The sequence below is a fragment of the Sparus aurata genome, chromosome 7 (assembly GCF_900880675.1).
Source record: "Sparus aurata chromosome 7, fSpaAur1.1, whole genome shotgun sequence".
NCBI lineage: Eukaryota > Metazoa > Chordata > Actinopteri > Spariformes > Sparidae > Sparus > Sparus aurata.
In genome coordinates, this window is record NC_044193.1 from 21029134 (window position 1) to 21052948 (window position 23815).

Here is a 23815-nt window from a genome sequence, read left to right on the forward strand (position 1 = left end):
GCCATATAATCATAACGACCGTCATGTTTAGTGTTCTTTTCCACACTAATTCAATTGTCATTTTGCAACTAAATGATAATTGGTTCATGAAATAAGGCACAATCACAAGTGATCAATACATTTGCGGTGTTAAAAACCTCTCACATAACCCTCTCATACATGGTATACTACTGTTAATCCTACAGACTTTAAGTGAAATCGGAAGACATAATATGAAGTGAAGCTCCGAGTCCTCAAAGAGCCATTAAAAGCTTTCTCATCAGTGAGGTTGTTCCTCCACAATTAAAACTCCACAATCTCGAAGTACAGTCACTGAGAGCTCCGGCTCCCTGTGTGACTAGTTGACATTGCAGGGACTGGCCACTTCTCGTTTGACCCTAGCCCTCAGTCTGCGGAGCTCTGCGTTCTCACTGTCCACAACAAGGCCGCATTCAATGAATGTCCAGGCTTTATCGATTTGCTGGTTCGCATAGTGTTGCAACGCCCCCCGCAGGAAGCACTCAGCCAGACGCAGCCTCCCCAGACCAGCCTCCACACACTGGATGGCTCTGTTCCTGTGGAGCTCCAAAGCCCGAGTGAAGTCCTCCAGAGCTGCTCCTTCTCGGGAACAGATCACCAGGCTGCGGCCTCGCCGACACAGGTCCTCCACCCAGACTTCAGGATCATCTGAGGAGCCGATGTCAGACCTGTCATGTCTCTGGATAACTCTGTCCAGGTCAGCTACGGCCCGCTCGTGTAGGCCAAGCTGAGCGAGGCAGGCAGCCCGCTGTCGAAGATACTGGAGTCTGTGATTGCCCACAGCTTGCACTGCCACAGTCAGGAGTGAGATGGCCTGATCCCACTGACCACCTGAGGACACATTGCTGGCCTCCTGTGCTGCTGCCTGTTACAATATAGATACGGAACAATAAGTATACAGTTTATTAAGGCAAAAATACATGTTTGTTGTTGCTCTGTCTTGTAAGTAGTATGATATTGTTCAATGACGTTCTCCATCATACATTATGTATACTTTTTTTCATCTTTTCTGACCTTACTGTCCATTTAAAGCATATGAAATATCAATGGTGAAATATTCAGAGAACACGATATTTTAGTCTGTATTGTAAATAAGAAAGACACTGTGTAAAAACATTAGGCAGAAGAGATAAAATAAAATTTGCATAAAGGTGACAAAAGAAAATGATCTTGAGAACAGATACCAGGACCTTCACAGAATCACCAAGCAGCTCTGTCAATGTGATGAGACCGAAAAACAGCACAAACTAGACAGCAATGATTCATGTTTCATAACCTTCAGGGAGTTCATTTAATGTACAGTCTAATAAATACATATTGCATCACTTAGCAGTTTCAGTGATGCATAAATCCTAAAAAAGTTGTATTTTATTTTGTATACAGAAAGTATTGGTTACATTGTCCTCTATCCAAAAGCAGACATATGGATGCATTCTTTACTCCTGTCCTGGAAATGTCTGCAATAAAAACTAATAAAACAAATTTGCTTATGATGGTTGAATAATAAATAAAGCCACAGCCAATACAAAGAACTTTGATTATTCTGGGTTTGATTCTCAGCTTCCTGCACTTAGGCCTACCTGTGCCACGCGTTTCCGCTGATTTAATGGGATCAGGGTCAGCAAGAAGTCCAGACTGGATGAATCTTTCTCAGTCAGTTTGCTGAGCCTGCGAGCTGCGCTGTGATAGTTCTGCTGCCAGGCCTCCACCACACCCGCCCTGGCCTGGGCCACTGCATCTCTTGGCTCCTGACCAAACACCTGGCACAGATGAGTGCCTGCTGCCTTAACTTCACCTGGGGCAGACAGACCATAACAGCAGGAGAAAGGGTTCAATTGTGTGTTTGTTTGTTTTTTAATCAAAGTAGAAACACCACACCATCTGAACCAGCATCTCCTAACCAGTGCTATCAAAGACCCCAGAAAGAAATCTAGAAGCAAAGTTTGGCAAAGTTCCCATCTCACCTTTGGCTAAGAGTGTGTCCACATAGAGGAGATGCCATCTGGGGTCTCTGCAGTCGGTCCTCATCAGAGCTCCACCAATTATAAAAGCCTCTCTGAGCTGCTCTTCATGGCAGGGGACAGCATGAGCGACCAGGATGTCTGACAGATTGGTCCGACAGAACTGATGCAACCAATCACAGACCAGCTTCCGTGCCTTGTCCTTGAGTGACAGGATGTCTTTGATGACTATGTCAGTGTTTATATGCAGTGCTGCCAGGATATCGTGAGTGCACTCCTAAGGGGGAAAGGCAGTTTGAATTTCATATTTAAACTAAATATATATCATCTACAGCTGCTCTACAGATGTAAAAATATATCATCTATTAGCCAAAATTGAATGCCCAGATTTGATGCCCAGAAATCCTATTTGCCAAGATTACTGGTAGTAGAATGTGGTGGAATGGACCATCTTGCCAACATTAAATCAAACTAGGGTTTTGCAAAATACTGGCACTGATGATAATAAAATATAGATATTGTGTTAATAAAAAAACACATGATAATATCATGTAAATAATTATTTACCTTTAAAGTCATTCCAATTTCTTTCTGTTCTCGCTTTGCCATCGCAGGTGGTAGTCATGTACCTAAAGGCCCTGATCACACAGAGACTTGTTGCTACTGGTACGGTTGCTTTATAACAACCTTGCGTGATGCTCCAGTGGAGCAGGGCTATGTGTGCAACCGACCATTATTTGTGATTGGTATTACAAAACGCAACTTATGCTGGTTCAGTGCCGTACCATAGTAGACCAATGGTTTGGCTGCCAACACTGGCTGAACTCACCACTTAATGGGAAAATTCATGAAGTGCAATTGTTCTTTTTGTTCACTTTGGTAAAGCTGTCGTTACAGATTTTTGCTTCAACTCCCTACACTTGTTTGAGTGTTAGTAATCTTCTAAAAAAGACACAAAACACACAGTAAATTAGTTACAGATGAACTTGCTTTTTAGCTTTTTTTAAATAAATGTATTTCTATAGGTATCATGATGATAGCGTTATTGTAAATTATTTTCTGTCCTTCTTGTCAACATAAGAATTGCTACTGTAAGTTTACAGACTTTGCATGTGTTATGTCACCTGAAATTCAAGTTTATTTCCAACAATTACCTTTCACTCGCAGTTGCAGCCACCAGTTTGTAAAGCTGTCTAGTGTAGCCTGAAGTCAACAGAGGGCCAGAGAAAAGATCATACATGTTTTGACAGTGTTATAACTCAGGAATACCTTTTGTTGGTTCAGCATGAGGTAGGTGAAGCCTCGTCCACAGAGGGCCTGAACATGTTTTGGGCGTTCCTTCAGAATGGCACTGAAGTCAAAGATGGCTGTCTTTCGTTGGCCCAGCTGGGCATAACAGCTCGCTCTCTCCAGCAAAGAGTCTGCTGCCTCGCCACCTTGAAAAATACAATTATTTGATTGGTTTCACATTATTCACAGCATAGTTATATTCCATTTTGTTGGTTACTTTAGCATTTATTCATAACCATGCACTGATCCAGACATGGTTTAGTAGTATGTATGTGTTTGAATGGAGGCATCTGCTCAGGCAGACTGTCTTTAGTTAAATAATACAGAGACAATCTGCCAGCTTCGTGTTCAGTGTTTTGAAAGATGTACCTCTGCTGAACTGAGGCCAGACACACAGAGACAGAGCTTCTGTTTTGTGCCAACCCTTCTCTTTATCCCTGTAATCACCCCCCTATCTAGATTAAAGTATTGCCCACTATTAATTAAGTCTACAATCAGACTCAGACCAATAACAAACATCAATAGCTCATCAATCAGATCCTAATCACCGGAGGCCATGATAGCAATGGAGAGATATGCCACAGCCTCCCTGACAGCGCTCTCCTCTCGCGTGCCCACCAGGATGCGTTTTGCAGCAGAGTGGCAGTGAGCCTGCAGCAGTCCCCGATCCTTCTGTTGTGCCACCGCCAACAAGGGCAGCAAGCAGCTTGTATCACCGCACTGAATGAGCTTTTTCAGCAGCTGCAGGGGGAAATGAGCAGAGATAATATCTTTGTTATTGTTTTCACAACTTAAAATCATTAGTCTACTTGCTAACTTTTAGGTAATCTGTTTCCTCGATTTTTAAACTGCAAAGGTGCTTTGTTGAGTACTACAGCATGGTCAGCACTTTAGTTCATCATGTTGTAGTACACATTTTAATAGCATATGTGTATTTTTTGTGCCTGGTGCGGTTGTGGTGAGACACAAATAGATTTGCTGTATTGATTTAGTGTGGCGCCAGGTTTAGCAAATGCAACATCATCTCTTATACAAATTAAGAAATCAAATTAGAGTGGGTGTAAATGAGTCCTTGTGGTTCCAGTTTTATTGAATGTGCACTGAAGCTGTGTCCAGAGGGCCATTTTGATGAATGAGATTAGCACAGGCTGTTCTGCCCCTAACCCGATCAGGGATTTTGTTTGGGTTTTTTCATATTTCCCCTCAGCTCCCCTGTCTATTTTTAATCAAGGTCTGACCACTTCAGCTCACACCACTGAAACTGCTACATTGCAACTTTTTGTTTAAATGCAGCACTGTGTAGCACACAAACACTGGGAAAAGAGCAGAAATTTCACAAAAATCATAAATGTTTATCTGCTTCTGTACTGTGTGCGAAAATTACAATTAGGATTGAGAAATCAAATGGCATGAACCGTGAAATCATTATTATTTATCATGTTGGTGGCCCTTGACCTCACTGCTCCAAACCTACATACCTGATTGGTGTCATAAAGAAAGCCTCTGTGCAGCTGCAGTAGGGCAAGGCGAGCCAATATGGGTGCCCGAGGACTGGTGGGCGCAACAGAAAGGAGTAACCGGTAGGCCTCCTCCACCCGGCCAAGTTGGTACAGGGCATCTGCTGCCAGGATCTGAGACCCATCAGCACCCGGCTGGAGCTCCATCAGCAGCACTGCCAGGGACTGGACACCAGCAGGAGTCCTAAAAATGTGCAACATACCAAGGAACTGCATTTGACTTTGAAAACATGAATGAGGACAGAGATCATAAACTGAAATTTGTAGTTGAATTAAAATGAATTTGAATCAAAAATGTAATAAATTAATAGCCTTTTCAAAGCAAATATTGTTGACATATCATAACAGCAAACACAGTTGTCACAGACAACATCAACAGTGGCTCATTCTTTCAAGTGTCCCAGAAAGCCATGAGTCTGACAATTAGCCTGCATGGCGAATACCGGGACCCTGATACTAAAGCAGCTAAATGGGATTCAACTTATCACTGATTTTATTATTTACATGTGCATTTTTTATATACATGTCAAAATGTCTCCAAAAAAGGCCTATAGAGTGAACTGTATGTGAGTCAAAGGTCATACCCTAACCCTGATCTGTGGTTGTCTCTTTTTGACTTGGCCTGCAGCTGATTCCCTTGCTGAGGCTGCTGGGGGTTTTCACTGGAACAGGACTTGGATTCTTGCTCTCCAGTCCCTTCCAGTATGACTCGTCCCTGCTCCAGTAGAACAGTGACCAAAAGTCCCCGATAGTTCCACGGCACCAAGCAGCGAACAGTCAGTGCTGTTTCCTGCGGCTGCAGCCTGCTGGCTGTCATATAGTCAAGAGCTGTGAGGTAGTTCAAGCCGCCCAACATGCGCAGGAGCCCCCTGCCACACAGTGCCCGCACACAACTGGATGGGTGGGGGGTGTTGTGTTCGATCACAGCCTGGAAGTCTTCTAACGCCCCCTTGTGGTCATCTGAGAGAAGTCGTGCATATCCACGAAGAACTTGCACTGTGTTTTGATAGCTCTGCTGACCTTGGGCAGCAGCTAGCTGGCTACAGATAGAGAGAGCCTCCTTGTGTTCCCCTCTGAGGAGAAGGCAGTCAGCCAAGCGTACCCGCAGCTCTCTGCCTCCCCCATCAGGCTCTAAGCGGCAAAGAGTCCGTAACTGAGTGATCACAGGGTCCAGGAGTTCAACTCCTTCAGTGGAGCGCAGATCTGGACGGATTAGGACCCTGTCTTTGTAACCAGACAGGCCCCTCTCCGCCTGCTGACGGAGATGGTTGCGAGCAGCCAGCCCTGTACCCTGATCTGTGAAAAGCTTTTGAAAATAAACTCGGGCTGCGGCAGGGTGGATTTCAAATGCTTCCCCCAGATCCCTGCACGCCTCTGTGGTCCGTCCACCTGCTGACAAGCAGGCAGCTGCTCGACCGGTTAAGAGTCGAGCTCTCTTCTCAGGATTTTCTTGGAATGACTTGTCTGTTCTACTCTCAGATGTTTTCTGACAATGACCATGATGCAGGAGAGCAGAGTACACATCTGCACTGTCCCCAAACCTGCCTGTCAAAAACAAATATACTGCTTGAAGTTCCTGAACTTCTCTATTACCAGGTGAGATAGCCAACAAAAACTCAATAATTGTAGAGGCTTTTTCATCTGGTTTATCATTTTCCTTAGCTGTCACTGCACACTCGCTGTCAAGTATTAGAGAAGGACGCATGTGCAGTAATTGGTCTGTAATAGCCCTCACTATTTTGGGTACATGCTGAGCTTGTCTGCTTCTAATCAGTGTGATGGTTTCAGATTTGTTGCTCTGGTAAGCTTTGAGGTAAAGCTTCAGCCCCTTGATACTGTGAGGCTCTGAGAACAGGCAGGCCAGGGCACGAGTTATCTCCAACACAATGGCAGTCGCACCTTGTGGGTGAGGATTCTGCTTCCCATCAAGCAGAGCAGTGCAGCGAGCAAAAATCTCCTCACAGCCATGCCCACCACTCTGAAGGAGGGACTCCATTTTGAAAATTGTGGCTGACAGATTGTTGGGGCAGAGTGTGGACAGAAACACGGCCACAAGACCTTTATTAAAACACTCAGATGGCTGGTTCTCCCCTTGACCGTCAAGCCAACCTTCTAGCATAGAGATCACCCCACTCAGGCGGGACTTTAATTTTCGCACGTGGGACACGGTGGAGGCGGCGTGGGTCCTGAAGGCGGACATGTAGAGAGAGGTAGCCCTGCTGAGCTCTCCAGCCTCAAGGAACTTGTCTCCTTCCACGCAAAGCTCTGAAACACTGTGTCGAGGACGAACCACAGCAGTCATGATCAGGCAGCAGGCGTCTCTGTCTGTTTTCTCTCTTCACCTGTTCATAAATTTTGCCTGTTAATGAAACAACAGAAAATGAGGATAACAATTGTTTGGGGTTTTTTTTGGGAAGAATTATAAATATTCAGTTTATTGTGCCAAAACGTTTCTCATAGCAAATATTTTGACTGATTATAATTGAAAAACAACAGGTGTCACTTACAACATAAACAATCGTTCTGTCCTATTCCTGTATCATATGAAGCCATGACAATGTTTAAGCTAATTATACTTCAGCCTTAATGTTTAATTATTATCTTGTTCAATGTTACTATTTTGTGACACAATTTTACTGTAGTTTAGTTTAGTTTATTTATTTGACATGGATATAACAGTGACATTGGTGCTGCAACACACAACCATACACAAGTACAAGGGGGACTGCACTTAGTGTTTATGGCAAGATGCTATTTTAAAACACCTGGCCGTGGAAAGCTTTTCAAAAACTGAAGCTGGAAAAAAGAAACGAAAGAAAAGCAAAGCAAAAACAACAGATGCAATAAAACTACATAAACAGTATAAATGCAATGGTCTACATAATGAGCAACAGTCGTATGGTCTTTTGTTAATACAATACTAAAAGTTGTCTAATTAAGTGTTAATTACAAGCTGTGAAGCCTATTTGATAGTCTCGTCTGCTTTAAATAAGTGCTGTAAAGATCTTATTTTTTTCTTCAGTGTTGACATTAATATTGCTGAAACTTTAAGCAACTTACTCCAAAATATATCAAATTTAAGGAGCAAAATCTGTGGTGCACTTTAACTTAACTGTAACACAGACAAACACTACACGTGAAAATACTCTGATCTACTACTGCTAGAATTAGTCAAATTAAAGGTACACTAAGTAATTTTGGGGAGACACAAAAATCTTCATTGACTGATTTCTTTTATGCCTAAAATAAACTCTTTGTTTTCATGACTGAATAAACAACCTGCCCTTAAAGCACAATACAATTTCATAATGTGTCACTCAGTTTGTATGTTGCGGACCCTGCCACCTTCCTAGCTTCAAACAGTGATATGGGACGTTATTTTCCTCTGAGAACCGCTTGTTCATTCAGTTGTAGAAAAAAAAAGAATATTTCTGAGTTTGTACCTCGTTCATATCGTGAATATAAACATTTTGAGTTTGTATTTCTTCGAACTTCGACACAGTGCCCCTTTAATGCCTATTTCTTGCACACTAGGAGAGGACTTCCCCAGGCCCAGGGTTCACCCACCTGCTCCTTTAACTTTTGTTGACAACAAAGGCACCAAAACTTGAACAAGACCTGAGTTAAAACCCGTGACTTTCTAAGAAAGGAAACAACTCACCGGTGCGGTCGGTGTCCAGTCATTTTCTGTGAGCCCCTGATCGTCCCGACAACCGAAAACCTGCGACACATTTTTGTAATTTAACACCTCTCCTCTCACAGTTTCCTGGGCGACACGGTGTGTGTCCGCTCATACAACAGAAGCGAACTTTTTGAAGTGTGTAAAAGGGGGAAAGACACATAAATATCAACAAGATAAAGACAAATGAACCGCAGCTTGCTTCTCATCACGGTGATCTGCTCCTCTGTTCCTCCTGCTGTCGGGACGGTCCCGACGCACGAGCTGTTGTTCTGATCCGGTTGCCAATGGAAACCGCTAACGCTCGTGCTCATAGGAAGACCACAACACAGCCGAGTGGGGCAGCGAGCTCGAAGCTCAAAGTTCCCAGTCACATTAATGGAGATCAAATCTGTTCCTTTACGTTCACGCAGAAAAAACTCGACGGATGATGCTTCCAAGAATGCTGACAGGGAGAGGAATTGTTGTGAGTGAGAACAAGTCATTTAAGTTCCTTACTTGCGTTCATTGTTTTCCTCATACACATTTTTACAAATAGGCTAACTAGAATATAGAAAAAAACGAAGCACATTAATAGATTAGACCGAACAAATATAAGACAACATGTTGGGTTTCCTTAAATTGACATATCCTATCAAACGTCAGCGCTATTAGGCAGCTAAACTTGTGGAAATGCTGCATTCATGTACAGTTGTTAAAAAAAAATAATCATCAAAACTACGTCCTTCTTGGCAGCATACCAACATTTGTTTATACTATTATAGGTGAATATTGCTGTATGTGCGTAATGTGAATATGATAAAATGTCCCTCGGTGTTCTGTTTATTTTCTATTCAGGGAATATGGACAATGTAGGACAGCTGTTCTTTGTGCTGAACCAGAATTTGCAATTCATGAGATTGGTCTAATCCACCTCAAGAATAAAAGCTCCTCAAGCAGTGCATACATTTTCTTTGTATGGGGTCCTGAGCTCAGAGCTGCACGCCAGCTGCTGCTGTTCAAACACTCGGCCAACACTCCCACCTGGTGGCCAGGAAATGTTATTCAAGACATACTGTGTGAAGTTTGACGTCACCCAACAGTTATCAGAATCACATGATTTATTAAGGGAGTCTTGGGACACATAGATCAGTTAAAACAGACTGTGATCACACACACCCGGGGCTAACACTGGCAGGTAAAGAGAGCCCCAAAAGGTATTATACATTACAGTGAATTACATCAAAGTGTGTAATCCATTATGATTGTTGTTGTGTCTTCTCCTTGGTGTGTCGGAGGACGTCAGTTTAGTAGGTTATCCTTCAAGTGTGGCCCAGGACACATGAGTGTCCACCATGTCACCGACCACCTCTGAATGTGGTTTGATGGGCCCTCACACCTGTAATTAGAGCTGTCCTCTTGTGATTGGGTCACTCAGGACACGAGCTGATACCAGGTCTGAACAACGTCTAAGGCCCTTTCAGTACAGTACCTTGTAATTGCAGTACAATTGTTCCATCCATTGATTTCACTGAAATATTAAAATAAAAGTAGTTTCAGAAAATGAAAAACAATAATTATAGTTATACACACATACACACACGTCTCAAGGCCCAAAGACAAAACAACAGACCTAGATTCATATTAAAACATTCGTTATAAAGTCTGTTGACTGGAAAGTCCAACTACTTTACCGTCAGTACGTGAAGTGACAAATAAAACTCTCAAAGTGAGATACCCCAGCCTCACTACAGGAAACCATCAGTTTGGATGGAATATGTGTGGTGAGGAAACACCCAGCCTACTAAATAATGACACCATTTCTTTGCAAGAAACTGAAAACCTGACCTCTTTGGGGGATTTCAGTTGTTTCCCTTGTGAGGGTGAACATTAAGAACCAGCGGCTGAATTGTTGTACCACATGACTTTCATGTCAAAAACATGAAGCAAATGTCAGATGTGGTGAAATGATATACAGCTACACTGCTCACACATCATAGATGCACACTGACATGTTTACGCAGTTTAAAAACTCAAGAAGAAGAATAGGTTTTTTATGAGCACCAATTTCTTTAGAATTCAAACAAGGAAGTTTTTCTTCCTCTTCACGACTTCCTGCGTATTCTCCACACACATACACACTCATATGCATTTCAGCATTGTGCTGAAAACCACAACCCTCTACTGTTGGCCTTTAAGAAATGCCACACGAGAATTTCTGGTGTGCTGAAGGGTGTTTTGAAAGTAAATCAAATGGAAGGGGGCTCCCCTTCCTTTAAAAAAGAATGTTTTTCTGCATTACTAGAGTTGAGCCTCAGTGTTAACAGACCACAATGTCCTTGTTAAACATACTGTGTTCACATGCTTTTGAGGAAATCACTCAATAATGCAAGCTCCAGTTCAACAGCTGACTTCACTGCAACAAATTCAGTATTTTCTAGATGCACATTCAGCATTTCAAGTGTCGGGTTTGGAGGTAAATAAAGTTAAAAGTCAATAAAAACTGAAGAGAGGAAATATTATACACTTGCATTGAGTGTATTTAACAATACTGGCCCATTAAAAGAAAAGAGGAAATATTCCAATTGTAGTTTGGCCTATCAGGATCTCCACAGTGCTCCATGATGACATTTACGGTAATGTACATCTGTATAATGAGTAATTTGTGGCCCAATTGCAGTCTGTGGTTACACCATGTAGACGCTACAGTTAGAGACATCCTTTCCGGGGTTTTTTTAGTTTCTGGCATCCAAGGCTGAAGCGCAGATGCTTCCCGTTGTATGACAGAGTGGTATTTCTGTCCCCAGGTGTAGCCTCAGGTGTCCTGCATTGCCCCATGGTCTGTGCAACCTTGCTTCAGTTCAGGTCTCCACTGCAGCTTCTCCAGGCTCTCCTGCAGCAGCTGAGCACAGCCAGATAAATCCATGTAGTGCAAGGCAGAGAAGACATCGTCCAGGCTCGAGGTGGAGCGCTGGCTCCAAAGCCTCAGCATCTGGTACTGCCGCTCCATGGAGCCCAGACCAAAACCGGCCTCCAGCTCCACTCGCTCCAGCTGCTGGTCAGCCACTGAGAGCAGACGCAAGAACTCCTTCCACCGACGCAAAGGCACCTCCTTGATAATGGTGTAGAGGACGATGGCCGGCCAGTGCTCGGATTGCCCATCTTGTCTGGCAGCTGGAGGCAGAGAATAATAGGCAGTCAGAGGACATGGATGTGTAAAAGCAGAACTATGTGATGTAAAAGATCAAATGTTGCTTCACCACATTCAGATGAAACTGTGCTTTCAAATGTCTCAAGTTTTCCATTTATGATTCAATGTACGGTTTTTTGGCTTGTTTCTTGGCCACCTGTAAAGCCAGATTCAAGCTAAACTAAAGCAAGATTCAGAAACAGTGCAGAGGCACCTAGGCAAATCATGTAAGATTCATTACGAGATTCATTATGAAAAGGTTCAGGTGCTCTTAAAGTACGCCCACGGTTGACATTGGTTGAAATCGTGGCATATCACGTTAGCATCAAACGCTTGTTAGTTGACATTCATGTCAGGGGGTGGAGGAGGAGTTATTCCACTCCAAACAGCTTTTAACCTTTCTGTAGTTTGGCAGAAATGTTCTTAGTTAACATGTAATCTGGCTATTGGGTCGAGGGTTTAACACCAAGTGTTCGATTGAGAGACCCTAGTGACAAAAATGACATATTGTGCAAAGGACAAGTGTGACATCCGTCTTTGTTTTTCTCATTGTCATAGAGCTCCAGTGTTTTTCAGATAGAAAACACACGAAAGAACCACACTGAAGCAAGAAGAAGCAATGGATCTGAGTGGGTGGGGACCCCACAGTACGAGGGAGAAAAGAACTGAGAGACAGACTGACACATTGCTGGTTTTGGTCTTTCCATGGGATTTGCTGACATCAAAGAAATACAAAATAACATCAGCATCATCCTGAGATGATTTTTGGTGGGGAGTTTTTTTAAACAGGAAAAAAAAGTCTGAATCACGTGTGGAAAATAACTGCTGCTCTACTGCTACCTGTGGGAAGTCTCAAGATTTCTATTCCGTCTTTGTCCACAACCCAAATATATTTAGTTTAGAGAATTATGTATATTACAAAACGTCAACCCAATTAATTAGTCTTCAAAATAGTTGGTGAATATGTAATAGTCGACAACAAATTAATTCACTGATGAAACATTTCACCGCTACACTAAAAATGACAGGGAACAACATAGGGAACAGGGCACTCGATAACATCGAGTATTACGTCACCTGGCTGCAGGTTTGTTATGATGCGTCCACCTGATAAAATTCCCCGGCACACAATGTACAGTACAAGTCAGGCAGTCAACCACCAACCTTCACCTTACGGACAAGGAACAGACAACCACAGTGCTGAGAACACTACGACCACGAGGGGGTTTTCAGCTCAGCCACACATGGCAGACACTACAACATGACATCACTAATGCCAGGAAGTGCGGTTATATTTAAGGTCTTCCCAAAAGCTTTTGTTTTCAACTGAATTTCAGACATAAGCCTGGCAACACAGGGCAGTATCAGGCAACTAGTGAATGATTTCAGTAGTGAAGCATTGATCTACTGTAATTTGTTTAAGATAAGGGAAACTAATCAAGTAAAATGGATTCTCAGAATGAGCAAGTGAAAGGTGAAAAGACAGTGGAAAATCTTTGTGAACTCCAGTTCAAACATGGTGTACTAGGATGCAAATAGTTCGCAGTTTAGTCGACATGTACTCATTATCTGATTTGCCATTTCCCCTCATGTTGTATTGCTGACTGATGCGAAAGAGTGAGGGCGTCCTGTTTCCCAGTTTCCACCTCCACCCTGTGGTCCAAATGGCTGATGGCAGTGATAAATAAGTGTGCTGAACAAGCGCAGATGAAAAGGCTGCTGCTCTGAATGTGAAAACACTGCAGCTGAAGATAGTACACCACACCAGTAATCAGATTAGAGGTGAAGTGTCGCCATGACATTTTTTTGTTTCTCTTCTTCATGTTCACAGACAGTTGGCATGAGTTGCGTGATGACTAGTGACCAGAAAACCAGCAAGTCTTGCGTGCAAGCACACATACAAATAAGCTCCTGATTTCCCAACTCAGCACCTCCTTTTCTCCAGGTTTTATCAAAGAAATGTCAGAGCTTCTGCTTCACATTGTCCCCAAGTGTGATGACATATTGATAATGGGAGCTCTAAAGGTTAATGTGGCGTACTTAGACCATATTTAATTTGTTTGACAATTAATTTGTAATTCTCTAACATAAAGAAGCTTAATAATGTATATAATGTATAAATATTATTTATCATAACTTCATTTTGCTTCATAAAATATGTAGTTAGTAGTTTACAATTACACACCTTTCAAAAATGTAACACACTGCTCCTAAAGCACCTTTATCTAATTTCTAAATAAAATATGCAGGGAGTCTCAAAGCTTCACAGCAGTGACTACATGACTTTGGCCAGTAAAGAAAAAACCCATCTCTGTTGTGCAGAAGGAAACAAAGTTGTTATGGTGAAAGATTAGTTATTGTGTTTTTGAGATGGTGACAACAGCAGCATCTTACGAAGAGCTGATAAATATCACAAGATGTTTGTGACTAATTCTGCGTCAGATATGACACCAGACATCTTAATACACTAACTTCCTTAACCAGATGTATCTGGTCGTTCTGAATATTCTTGACTTTTTAACCAGCTTGTCCTCTATAGACCACTGGCTTTTCCTCCAATCCCTTTTTTGATGTTATATCAAAGATTTGCCACTTCATACCTCAAGAGGTGACAGTCGACTAATATGACCATTAGCTGCATGGTTGACTGAGCTTACTAGCTAACGGCAGCTACAGTTAGCAGCAGTTAGCGGTTACTCTGATTTGCTGCCCCCCTTTTTCTTTGCCGTAGTAATCTGACAGGTGGCCGAGTCGTACATATTACACCTTTAAACTGTAACTTCCCCTCTTGCTTGTTTTATCAAATAGGCGTTTGAGACAAGTTCTTTCCACCGGCCCTCAGATGACTAGTTTGTCTGTAGCTCTGGTGCAGATGTAGCCCACATTAAAACCCGGTTTTACACTCGTGACAATCCTGTGGACCTATTTCACACATTGCTTTTTGCACGTTTGTTGTGTTGTTGTGTTTTTGTTTTTGTTTTTGTTTTTTTTACATTAGCAGAGAAAGTAGTTTCTAACTTTCATGAGGAAATGATAATTAATATGTGTGTGGCTTCAGATCTCACCACAGTATCGAAACTGTATATAAGGTGATGATTTCACAAAAGCTTGATTCAGAGTAGATCATAACACCTCTGAGCTGCCTTTCATACATGTTTCCTTTCTCTGTTATTGTGCCGTGGCGCTGTTTGCAGTGTTATTAGTAGTAGTTGTAGTAGTTGTAGTAGTAGTAGTAGTAGTAGTAGTAGTAGTTGAGGTAGGAGTTGTAGCAGCAATATCATGATGAGATGATGATTGGCCTTCTTTATTCAGTATGAAGTGATACTTTTAAGGTTAAATATTATGTTAGTGAGTACTTTTGTTAATAATTAGGTAGGTCTACTGTTGGCCTTTTTAAACTAGCCATATCTCACTTATTTAAGTTTGTTTTTATACTACAATGCAAGTAGTACAACCACCTATTTCACCTGTATTCTTCTACTGAAATGTGTTCAGACAAAATATTAACAAAGAAATGTTCCTATTTATAAGCAATTCACCTCCTGCACCAATGGTAGAGTGAAACAAAGACGTCAAACATAGTATATTGAATACAGGCTATGCATCTCAGCTGCCATCTCTTACCTTTGTGTTCAGCGTCCAGCAGCACAGGGGCCGGGGTGGGCTGAATATTCTGATGGGGCTGGACTCTGACTGAGAGGCATCATGGGAGTTTCCTCTGATATGTTTAATGTCTTTAGGAGGACAAACAAGAAAGAGGAGATAAACAAATCTTTGTTGCACCCAACTTGTTAGAGACAGGAAATCGCCTTGATAATTTATTACAGCTTTAAATTCTAATCAATTTAGCCACAAATAGGCACCAGCGTGTCACCTTTGCTATCAACATTTACATTTACACGTTCAACAAAACACAAACTGCATGCAAATGAGTACAAACCTGTGTGGTCGGGCTGCTGACATGATGACTGCGTTGGTCTGTTAGGTAGAAAGCAGATATTATCAGTTAGCTTCCTGCTTGTTCAGCTAGAAAAAAACACATACCAAAATAAGAAATTCAGTTTACATTCTGTGAAAGTACTTTTTTGTGTTTAATGCCAAAGAGATACTATCTGAGGCAATAACACATACATGAGAGTTTATTTTTGGTTGTTTTGTGTCTACTGGTGTCTATTTACAAAAGAAACTACACAAGAATTTCAATATTTAAGATATATGTTTACTCAGTTTTATAGATTCAGTATGTTTATATGGAAAAGGCTCAAATTTTGATAAATCACAAGTATCTAGCCACTTGTGTCACTTTACTAAAGTATAAGTAGCAATACCACAGTGTAGAGGCGCTGTGTTCAAAATCGTACTTCAGAAAAAGTACAGAAGCATTAACAGCATGATGTACTTTAAAAAATCCATTACGTAGGAATTGGCAATCTGTTGAATTAATAATCTCAACAAATAGGGGAGAGAATATCACCACCAACTATAGCTGCAGTTCCCTAGTTAGCTCAGTTAGCCGTGAAGCTAGCAGTCCAACTAATTGACTCAAGTACGCCTGCACTTTGACTCACACCGCTAGCAGAGGAGCCTTGGAACACCAGGGCTAGCTGGTTAGCACGCTAACTTCAGTAGACATGTCTGCAACACTGTCAAATACATGTGGAATTTGAGTGTGCACTTAACAGGCTTAACAGGCTATTGTAAGGCTCATGGCTCATGACAGGCTGTAACATGGACATGTGCATTATGAACAGAAACACGAAAATGCTGGATTACGTTTCCGTCTCCGCCAGTGAGGTAGTAAGTGCACGCTCGACGGATTGACTAGTTTGGTCTAGCTACCGGAAGACACGGATGTCAACAAACAGGTAAGTAGCTGCTTGCACAAACACACTATTTTAACTACTTTTTTATTCATTTTGAGTCATACACGCTACAGTGCTGTGTGCTAAGGTGTCTGCTGATGTTGCATAACTTCTGGTGTGAGATGTGGAGCATGTTAAGATGCTTAAAACACAGTGTAAAGTTCTGACCCCATGCTGTTAGCGTTCAATGCTACATTTCCGTTCACGGAGCTCTGTAATGGCTGGACCAAATTTGTTCGCGTCTTCGGTACTGGCAAGTCAAGGGTAGCTTGAGCAATGAAGCTGCATGTTTAAATCGACCGAAGTTCTCCTTTAAGGGTTAAAGTACCCAAATACTGTACTTGAGAACAGTAAAGCTGCACAATTAATTGATTAGTTTTCAACTATTATACCGATTAATCAGTTTGTATAATTTTAACAAAACAAAAAACATCGAGATTCACTCATTCCAGCTTCTTTTAATCTAAATGTGAATGTTTTCAGCTGTATTTATGACTCCATGACAGTAAACTGAATATCTTTGGGTTGTGTGTACCGTTGAACATGGGCTCCTCGGCGAGAGGCTCCAGGGCTTTGTTCACACGCCAGCAGGGACAATTGTCTGAATATCTGCATGGGTTCCTGGGGAAGAGCAGCAGGATCCAAAAGAGTGCCAGAAAAAACACCACAGGCACCACAAAGAGCAAGGACAAGTGGTGCACTGCTGTGGACAGAAAAAAGAAAATACTAGCGTCATCCCACCACCATCATCAATTCTAATCTGAAAATGTTTGATATTGTGGAAATGAGTGATCCGCCAGATAACCACACAATGGTGCAGCAGCACACAGGGAAACAATTGGGCAGAGTTATACTTAATAAAATATTATTGTAAAGGGCATATGAGTCATTAACTAGAAAACCAGAGAGCAGTGAGTTATCGAGTCATTTTACTTGTTAAAGTACATATTTATAGTACATATTTAGAACTAACAGTAAATTGGAACTGGATGCATGATAGGACCCGTGCTGTTTGGAGTTGAAGTGCTTTCAGCTGAAGCTGTCGTTGTAGTTGTAGATGGAGTTTCTAAGGAGGTTGTACTTGGACTTGGACTTGGACTTGTACTTGTAAAGGGCGTAGGCAAAGCTGCAATACATTTCCTCAGGCATTCAGGGCTTTTCACACATCTGAAAAAAAGTGTACAGTGTAATCTGAAAATATATTTATCCATACATTTAGGGGGCAGGTTCAGGTTTAAAACAATCAGAAAGATGAACATCTTTTGCTTGCTGTAATTATTCCTATTGTTCATACTGACCTTTAACTGGAATCAATCGTCTGTATTATTGCATGTCCATTTTTGGATGGACCAACAGATTAATTGGCTACGTTTTACACAAACACAATCGGTACTCTGCATCATATCGAATCTACTTCTCATCACCTTTTTATCAACATAAAATTCATAAAGTCAACCAAAAAGGAAGCAATTATCACCTAAAGGATTACACAGAAATAGGTAAAATATAGTAGCTAAGAAAAGTGGGAAGATATATAGATAGTGATGATAATACATCAGACACTTAAATAATTACTAAAAGGCAAATCATACTGTAATTGCATAGAGCAAAGACTTATACCCTCCGGTATGCAGATGTATTTTTTCTAATTTCTACCTTCAATTGAGATTTCCGTTCTGCATGTGCTCTCTACTCTGTCACAAAAAACTAAAAAAAGTCCATCCATCATATTGTAAGATCTCCTACCTTCGCAATATCTCTGATTCATTGACAGCCCCTAAAAGAAAATATGAGGGTGATGGTGAGAACTCAGGATCTCTAGGATTCAATGGTGTGATTCTCAAATTTATCAAAATGTTGTAAATACCAACCTGCGCGTTTAGGCCTCTTTGATTTCACTTCATCATACTGATGTTTAAGGGGGCAACGCTTGCAATCCCTTCTGCCGCTGTAATTGCTTGTATTGTAGTATCCCTCTCTACAGTCACATTCCGCATCACTATCGGGGAAACAGGGCTTTATTTCCATCTCATAATCTGAGGGGGAATCAAAACACAGTGTTTCTGTTCAGCACAGCATTAGCTCACAGTCCTGAATTGACAACACATTTTTATGCTGTACAAAAAAAGGAAAAAGATTAAATAAATAATTGATAACAAATTAAATGATTCAAAGATTAATCAATTTTTCACATTGCATTAGTTCAAAGTAAATTCAGATTAAGTTAACCTGAAGTAAACCCCGAAGTTAAACTGGAATTAACCTGGAGTTAAGATTAAGATACTTTGGAATTAACCTAAAGTTTAGATGGAGTGAACCTGGAGTTGAGATGAAGTGAACCTGGAGTTGAGAGAAAGTTGAACTGAAGTTAATATAAAATTACCTGGAGGTAACCTGAAAGTTAAAATAAAGTTAACCTGGAGTTCATCTGAAATTAACTCGATATTAACCTGGATTTACAATGGCAGTATGGTAAAGTTAAAATCTAAGTGCCACTGCCACTGCTAAATTCACATGTTGCCTTCATGGAACAACGTATGCTCTTAATCAGAGTGGCAACATAGAATGATACTTAATCTTGTCATGAAGAGAGGTGAATGTTAACTGCTACAGACAGCATGATATTTTAAGTAGCAAGAAAATGTCAATCCATTTTAATATTGGGTCAAATTTCAAAGCTTACAAAATATCATACTAGCTGACAGTAATAATTATTAACTTATAGTTATTCGTTTTTATCATCCAAGCCAATTAATGGCATTGACAGCTCAGTCACCACAATAAAATGTTGGCAATGTAAGTTTCTGTAAATCAAATGAAATGAAATCAACTTTATTTATATAGCCCACAATCACAAACACATTGCCTCAGAGGGCTTTACTAACTGTACAGTGAACAACATCCTCTGTCTCTAGACCCTCAATTCGAGTGAAGTAGTGCATTTTATATGTATCACAGTGATTGCATGAAAGCTAAAAGTGACCGCTGCTAAGAAAGAGACCTTTTGAAATCACTTTAAGACTTCAACAAAACAAAATGTGTAATAAGACATTTTCCAGCCAAGTTTTTCACAACAAAACCAGGTATTTTGAGCCAAACCTAACCTGACCTTATATAACAGTGTTGTCACAGCATAAAATAGATGTGTAAAGTTACAAAATGTTCATTCTGGCAATTGGGTTGTATTTGAACAAGATACTTACGTCCACAGGTGCGACACCTAATGCATTTCTGTAGAGAGTTTGGTACTGCTGTGAATGTGTGATTTTCACATTTTTGACATGTCATTTGTTTAACCCCACACTCATCATCTTTATGAAATCCTGGGAAACAGTAGAGGCAAGGAGAAAGAGAGTTAAAGAGCTAACAAGTAATAATCCCTTTGTAACTGTACAACACAAGGCCAACACTGACAGTTCCTTGTTAGAACTCACCAGCTGGGCACTCTGTATAACATGAACTGGTCACTTGAGCTTTACTCTGTCCAGTGGAAAGGATGGCAAGTATCAAGGGGAAAACCTGCAACAAAAGAGGAGGTTTGATGATCTAATATGGAGGAGGACGCTCACATATCAACAGGCCTGACACTTTGACACTGCAGCTGCCAGTACAAAAGGACAAATGTAACAGAAACATGGTTCAGCACAGCATCTTCTCCTTAATCATGTTCATACACCTTTGATATCAAGCAAATAATTCAAATAATTTATCAAATGTTCAGGTTACAATTTGAATGTGGCCTTCAGCGAGTTGGGATCAATAACTCTGCCACACTGTGCCTCAAAACACACGTCACACACACCTTTTCTAACCCACAGTTGGACAGCTGAGACAATGAGGGAGGCAGAGAGAAGAGATGTTAATTAATTAAGATGACAGAAATGTTAGCCTTGACAAAGAGCAGCTCACAGTTCAAATGACTTCTAGACAGGCCCAAAATCTAAAGAGCCCCACAGACAATGTCAATGGCAGCAGGGCGCATAATACTGATTTCTTCAGACACAAAACATGGACACAAAACACCAGTTTCATGGATGTTGGCTGCCCAATAATGCAGACCATCTTCCTTCTGCCTTCCAAAAAATGCTCCAACTTTGGACCAACTTTTAATGTTATATGTAATGTTAACTACCTCTTTGAACAATGACATTTGTATAAATATTGGCATTGAAATAAAAACCTTGGAAAAAAAATCACCTCTTTTATAGAGTTAAATCTGTTTGCCAGCAACACAAGTAGGATCAGCCACAGCTCAGAGTCATATCTTAAAATGATTATTGAACAAAGCAGGACATCTGAAGATGTCACCCTGTCACTGGGAATGCTATTCACTGACAATAAGAAAATAACCTGTATATAAAAGAATGACATAAATGACCGTTAGTATACGTTCAATCAAATCTGTTCTAAGGAAATGATAACCAACAAGTTAAGTCTTAATCCTAACTCTTAAATCTGAAACCACAACATCGAGATTGTGTATACAAACTTTATGTCTCTCGCACATTACTCAACATAGTTGGCGGCATTTCTGCCTTTAGGGTGGCCGATGCTCGATGTGATCCAGTCACCCATTAAAACATACAAAGAACAAGTTTCTAAACAATATTAAAATGAAAACAATCCAACGTCGTCTTGCAAATGAGAAATGAGAAATGAGACATACGGTGTGTTTGTTTGACTACTTACTATGACAGAGATTCTGTTACCACAACAAGAGATGATATTAAAGAAACCACTCGCAGAAAAGTGAAAGCATTCCCGAAACAAAGCGACATCTGAAATGAAACTCACCAAGAGAAAGTCCATGGCGGAGGATGTGACAGCGAGGCAGTTAATCACTCAACTTAACTTATTTCATTCATTTGAAAACACAATGTCAGGCTACTGAAAATATGTCACCAGGCGAAGGCACCACTGTAGTCACCAACAGGATGAGCCGATCTGACTTCAAGCCATCTGTGGATTTCCTTTAAAGCTGAGTCAAAAAATGTTAAAGGAAGCCTGTCCGTCTGTGTGTGTGCGTGCGTGTGTGTGTGTTTGTTTTTGCGTGTTTGTCGCTCGAATTGTCAGTTATTTGGAGTCTTCAGAGAAGTGGTGCGAGAAACAGGAAATTCTGTGAGATCACCCCCACCCCCCTGCACACACACACACACACACAAACACACATACAGTGACACAACTTCTGGTGGCAACGTCAGCATGAGTCCGTCTGTCTGATCATTTCCTATCACTCCGCTCTGATAATAATGTGGTTCAGACAGAAAGCCTAGTGACATAAATGGGACTAATGACAGACTTGTCAAGGACACTGATTGGCCTTTAAAGTAGCCAATGGAGTTAGTGCTGAGTGTGAATTTAGTGATTATGATGAGAGGGCTGGCCATAAGCAGTTCGAGCCGGACCTAACGACTCGTCAAATTGGTTGCAGTCAGTCTCAGAGTTTGTTTTTGGTCCCGACACGGGCTGTGTTCACTAGCAGCCCGCTAAAGTTGCATGCTTTCAGTGGTTACTTTAGCGACAAGTAGAGCCATCCGTTCATTGGGGTTAGGTAGTGGAGAAAGTTAGGTTTGACAGGACGAAGACATGACTGGATTTTGATTCAAAAATATAAAGAAACTGATTTTATGTCATTCTTTTAGGCATATATTGTTAAAAAGCTGCACAACGTGACCAGGGATGTGATCTCAAACCGTTAAACCTGCAAACTTGATTTCAATCACATTTTGTGGGAAACTGATCAAACTAATGGCTCCAATCACAGATTCTTACCTGTTTTAAAGACTAAATATAACATAAACCATTTATTTATTTATTTAGCCTGCCCAATCCAACATCAGACTTCATATTTTTCGTCCTTAAACAGGTAAGAATCTGTGATCGGGGCCATTCGTTTGATCGGTGTCCCGCAAAAATTCTGCAAGCTTTGCTTAAAATGTAGGAATTATCTCAAGAACTGAGAAGTAATCTAGTATCTAGATTCAGATCTACGTGCGCAATGATGACATTGTAGGCCATGGGGTATAGACAAGATGTAAATTACTAAGAAAAAGATGGCACGCAGCAGATTGTGAGTGTTCAGCTGTCACATGTAAGTTAAACCTTCTTCAGGGAGTAGCAGGAAGCCTCGATCTGGTAATTTGTAGGTCAAAAGACATCTAGACGTACAAGTTAAAACTGGGTTAAATGCAGTTGAGATGTCAACACTGTTCCATTGAAGAAGCCGATCCTAACCACGCATTTAGTCACTTCCACTTTACAGGGGAGATATGGTTATTGAAATGCTGTTGAAAAATCTCTATGTCTCAAAATAGCAATATTGTACACATACCTAACTTTGATAGTTTTAAACTTTCACTTTTCCACAAAATGTAGTAGTTTTTATCTTAATGTACACTTTAAAGCAGCATTGTGTCACTTTTTTACCTTAAAACAACAGCTTCAAGATCATGTTGATGACACAATGTCTTGTGACAGGGTGAATTGTGTATCTGTCTCAGCCTTTCTGCCTCTAGTCACTCGTTTCTGCACTAAATAACTTCTTTGAGAGAATGGGATTATAATTTCTACATAATGTTGCTTTAAGTTTTGGAAAATGTGTAAGCTTGTCATCTTTTTTTTTCTTTTTTTTTTAACTATATCTCAGATATTACTTTATTGTGGGCCATCAACAAAAAGCAAGAACCTATTGAACTGAATTGTGAGGATGCAAAATGGTGCTTATAGATCCCATAATTCCCTTAATCGACTGAATTGCTGCACAAAGCGTTACTCGGCTGCTATGCTTATGAACAATCTATCAATCTGTCTATACAAAACAAACAGTGATATCATTTGTATTTTATATAAATGACCTAACAATGTTTCTATATATTTTTTTTGTTTGTTTGTTTTGTTGCTGGAAGCATCTGATTGCACACTTTGGCCATGATTTATACTCTTTTGAAGCATAAGACAGTTGTAATTACAACTACCTAGGATGTCTGTAGCCTATTGTTTTTATTTTTGAAACAATGTTTTCACGTTACCTTCTTGGCAAGATTTTTCTTTTAAAAAAAAAGTATTATCGCATAAGATTTCGATTAAAAAAAAGAAAAAACATTTTATTTCCATATTTTTAAACACTATTTGGGGAGTTCGCATCATGCTTTTGTGATGAAGGTGTATTTAAGTTTTTAAACATTTTCTTTTATTCTTGCAGACGAACTGTGAAAATACAATAAAATGTGATGCGGATTAAAACAGCATCACTTTGAGGATGTTACAATCGCTCCTATTTCTCCTGTTTCTTTTAATATCTGGCCGCACTGACATCTTTA

The 23815-nt window shown here is 40.7% G+C and overlaps 2 protein-coding genes across 3 annotated transcripts; both read right to left on the reverse strand.

Moving 5' to 3' along the window:
* Positions 1–112: 112 nt before the first annotated feature.
* On the reverse strand, positions 113–8783 carry ttc34 (tetratricopeptide repeat domain 34). 2 transcript variants are annotated; one of them, XM_030422556.1, is made up of 8 exons: positions 8448–8783; positions 5377–7145; positions 4748–4970; positions 3818–4010; positions 3249–3415; positions 1983–2256; positions 1599–1813; positions 113–883 (listed from the first exon to the last, which is right to left on the reverse strand). In XM_030422556.1, exons 2-8 carry the CDS (start codon positions 7086–7088, stop codon positions 338–340), a joined length of 3330 nt encoding a protein of 1109 aa, XP_030278416.1. In that variant the 5' UTR covers positions 7089–7145; positions 8448–8783; the 3' UTR covers positions 113–337. The 2 variants fall into 2 exon arrangements, with proteins under 2 accessions (XP_030278416.1, XP_030278415.1); XM_030422555.1 differs by having other exon boundaries at positions 5371–7145.
* A 764-nt stretch (positions 8784–9547) lies between these two features.
* LOC115585858 (tumor necrosis factor receptor superfamily member 1A) lies at positions 9548–23806 on the reverse strand. The gene is given in 11 exon segments (XM_030424526.1): positions 9548–11618; positions 15259–15301; positions 15303–15368; positions 15575–15612; positions 17032–17199; positions 17470–17663; positions 18243–18273; positions 18368–18532; positions 19700–19819; positions 19931–20015; positions 21291–23806. Coding segments are annotated over 11 exon segments (1284 nt in total). The 5' UTR covers positions 21306–23806; the 3' UTR covers positions 9548–11259.
* Positions 23807–23815: the final 9 nt, after the last annotated feature.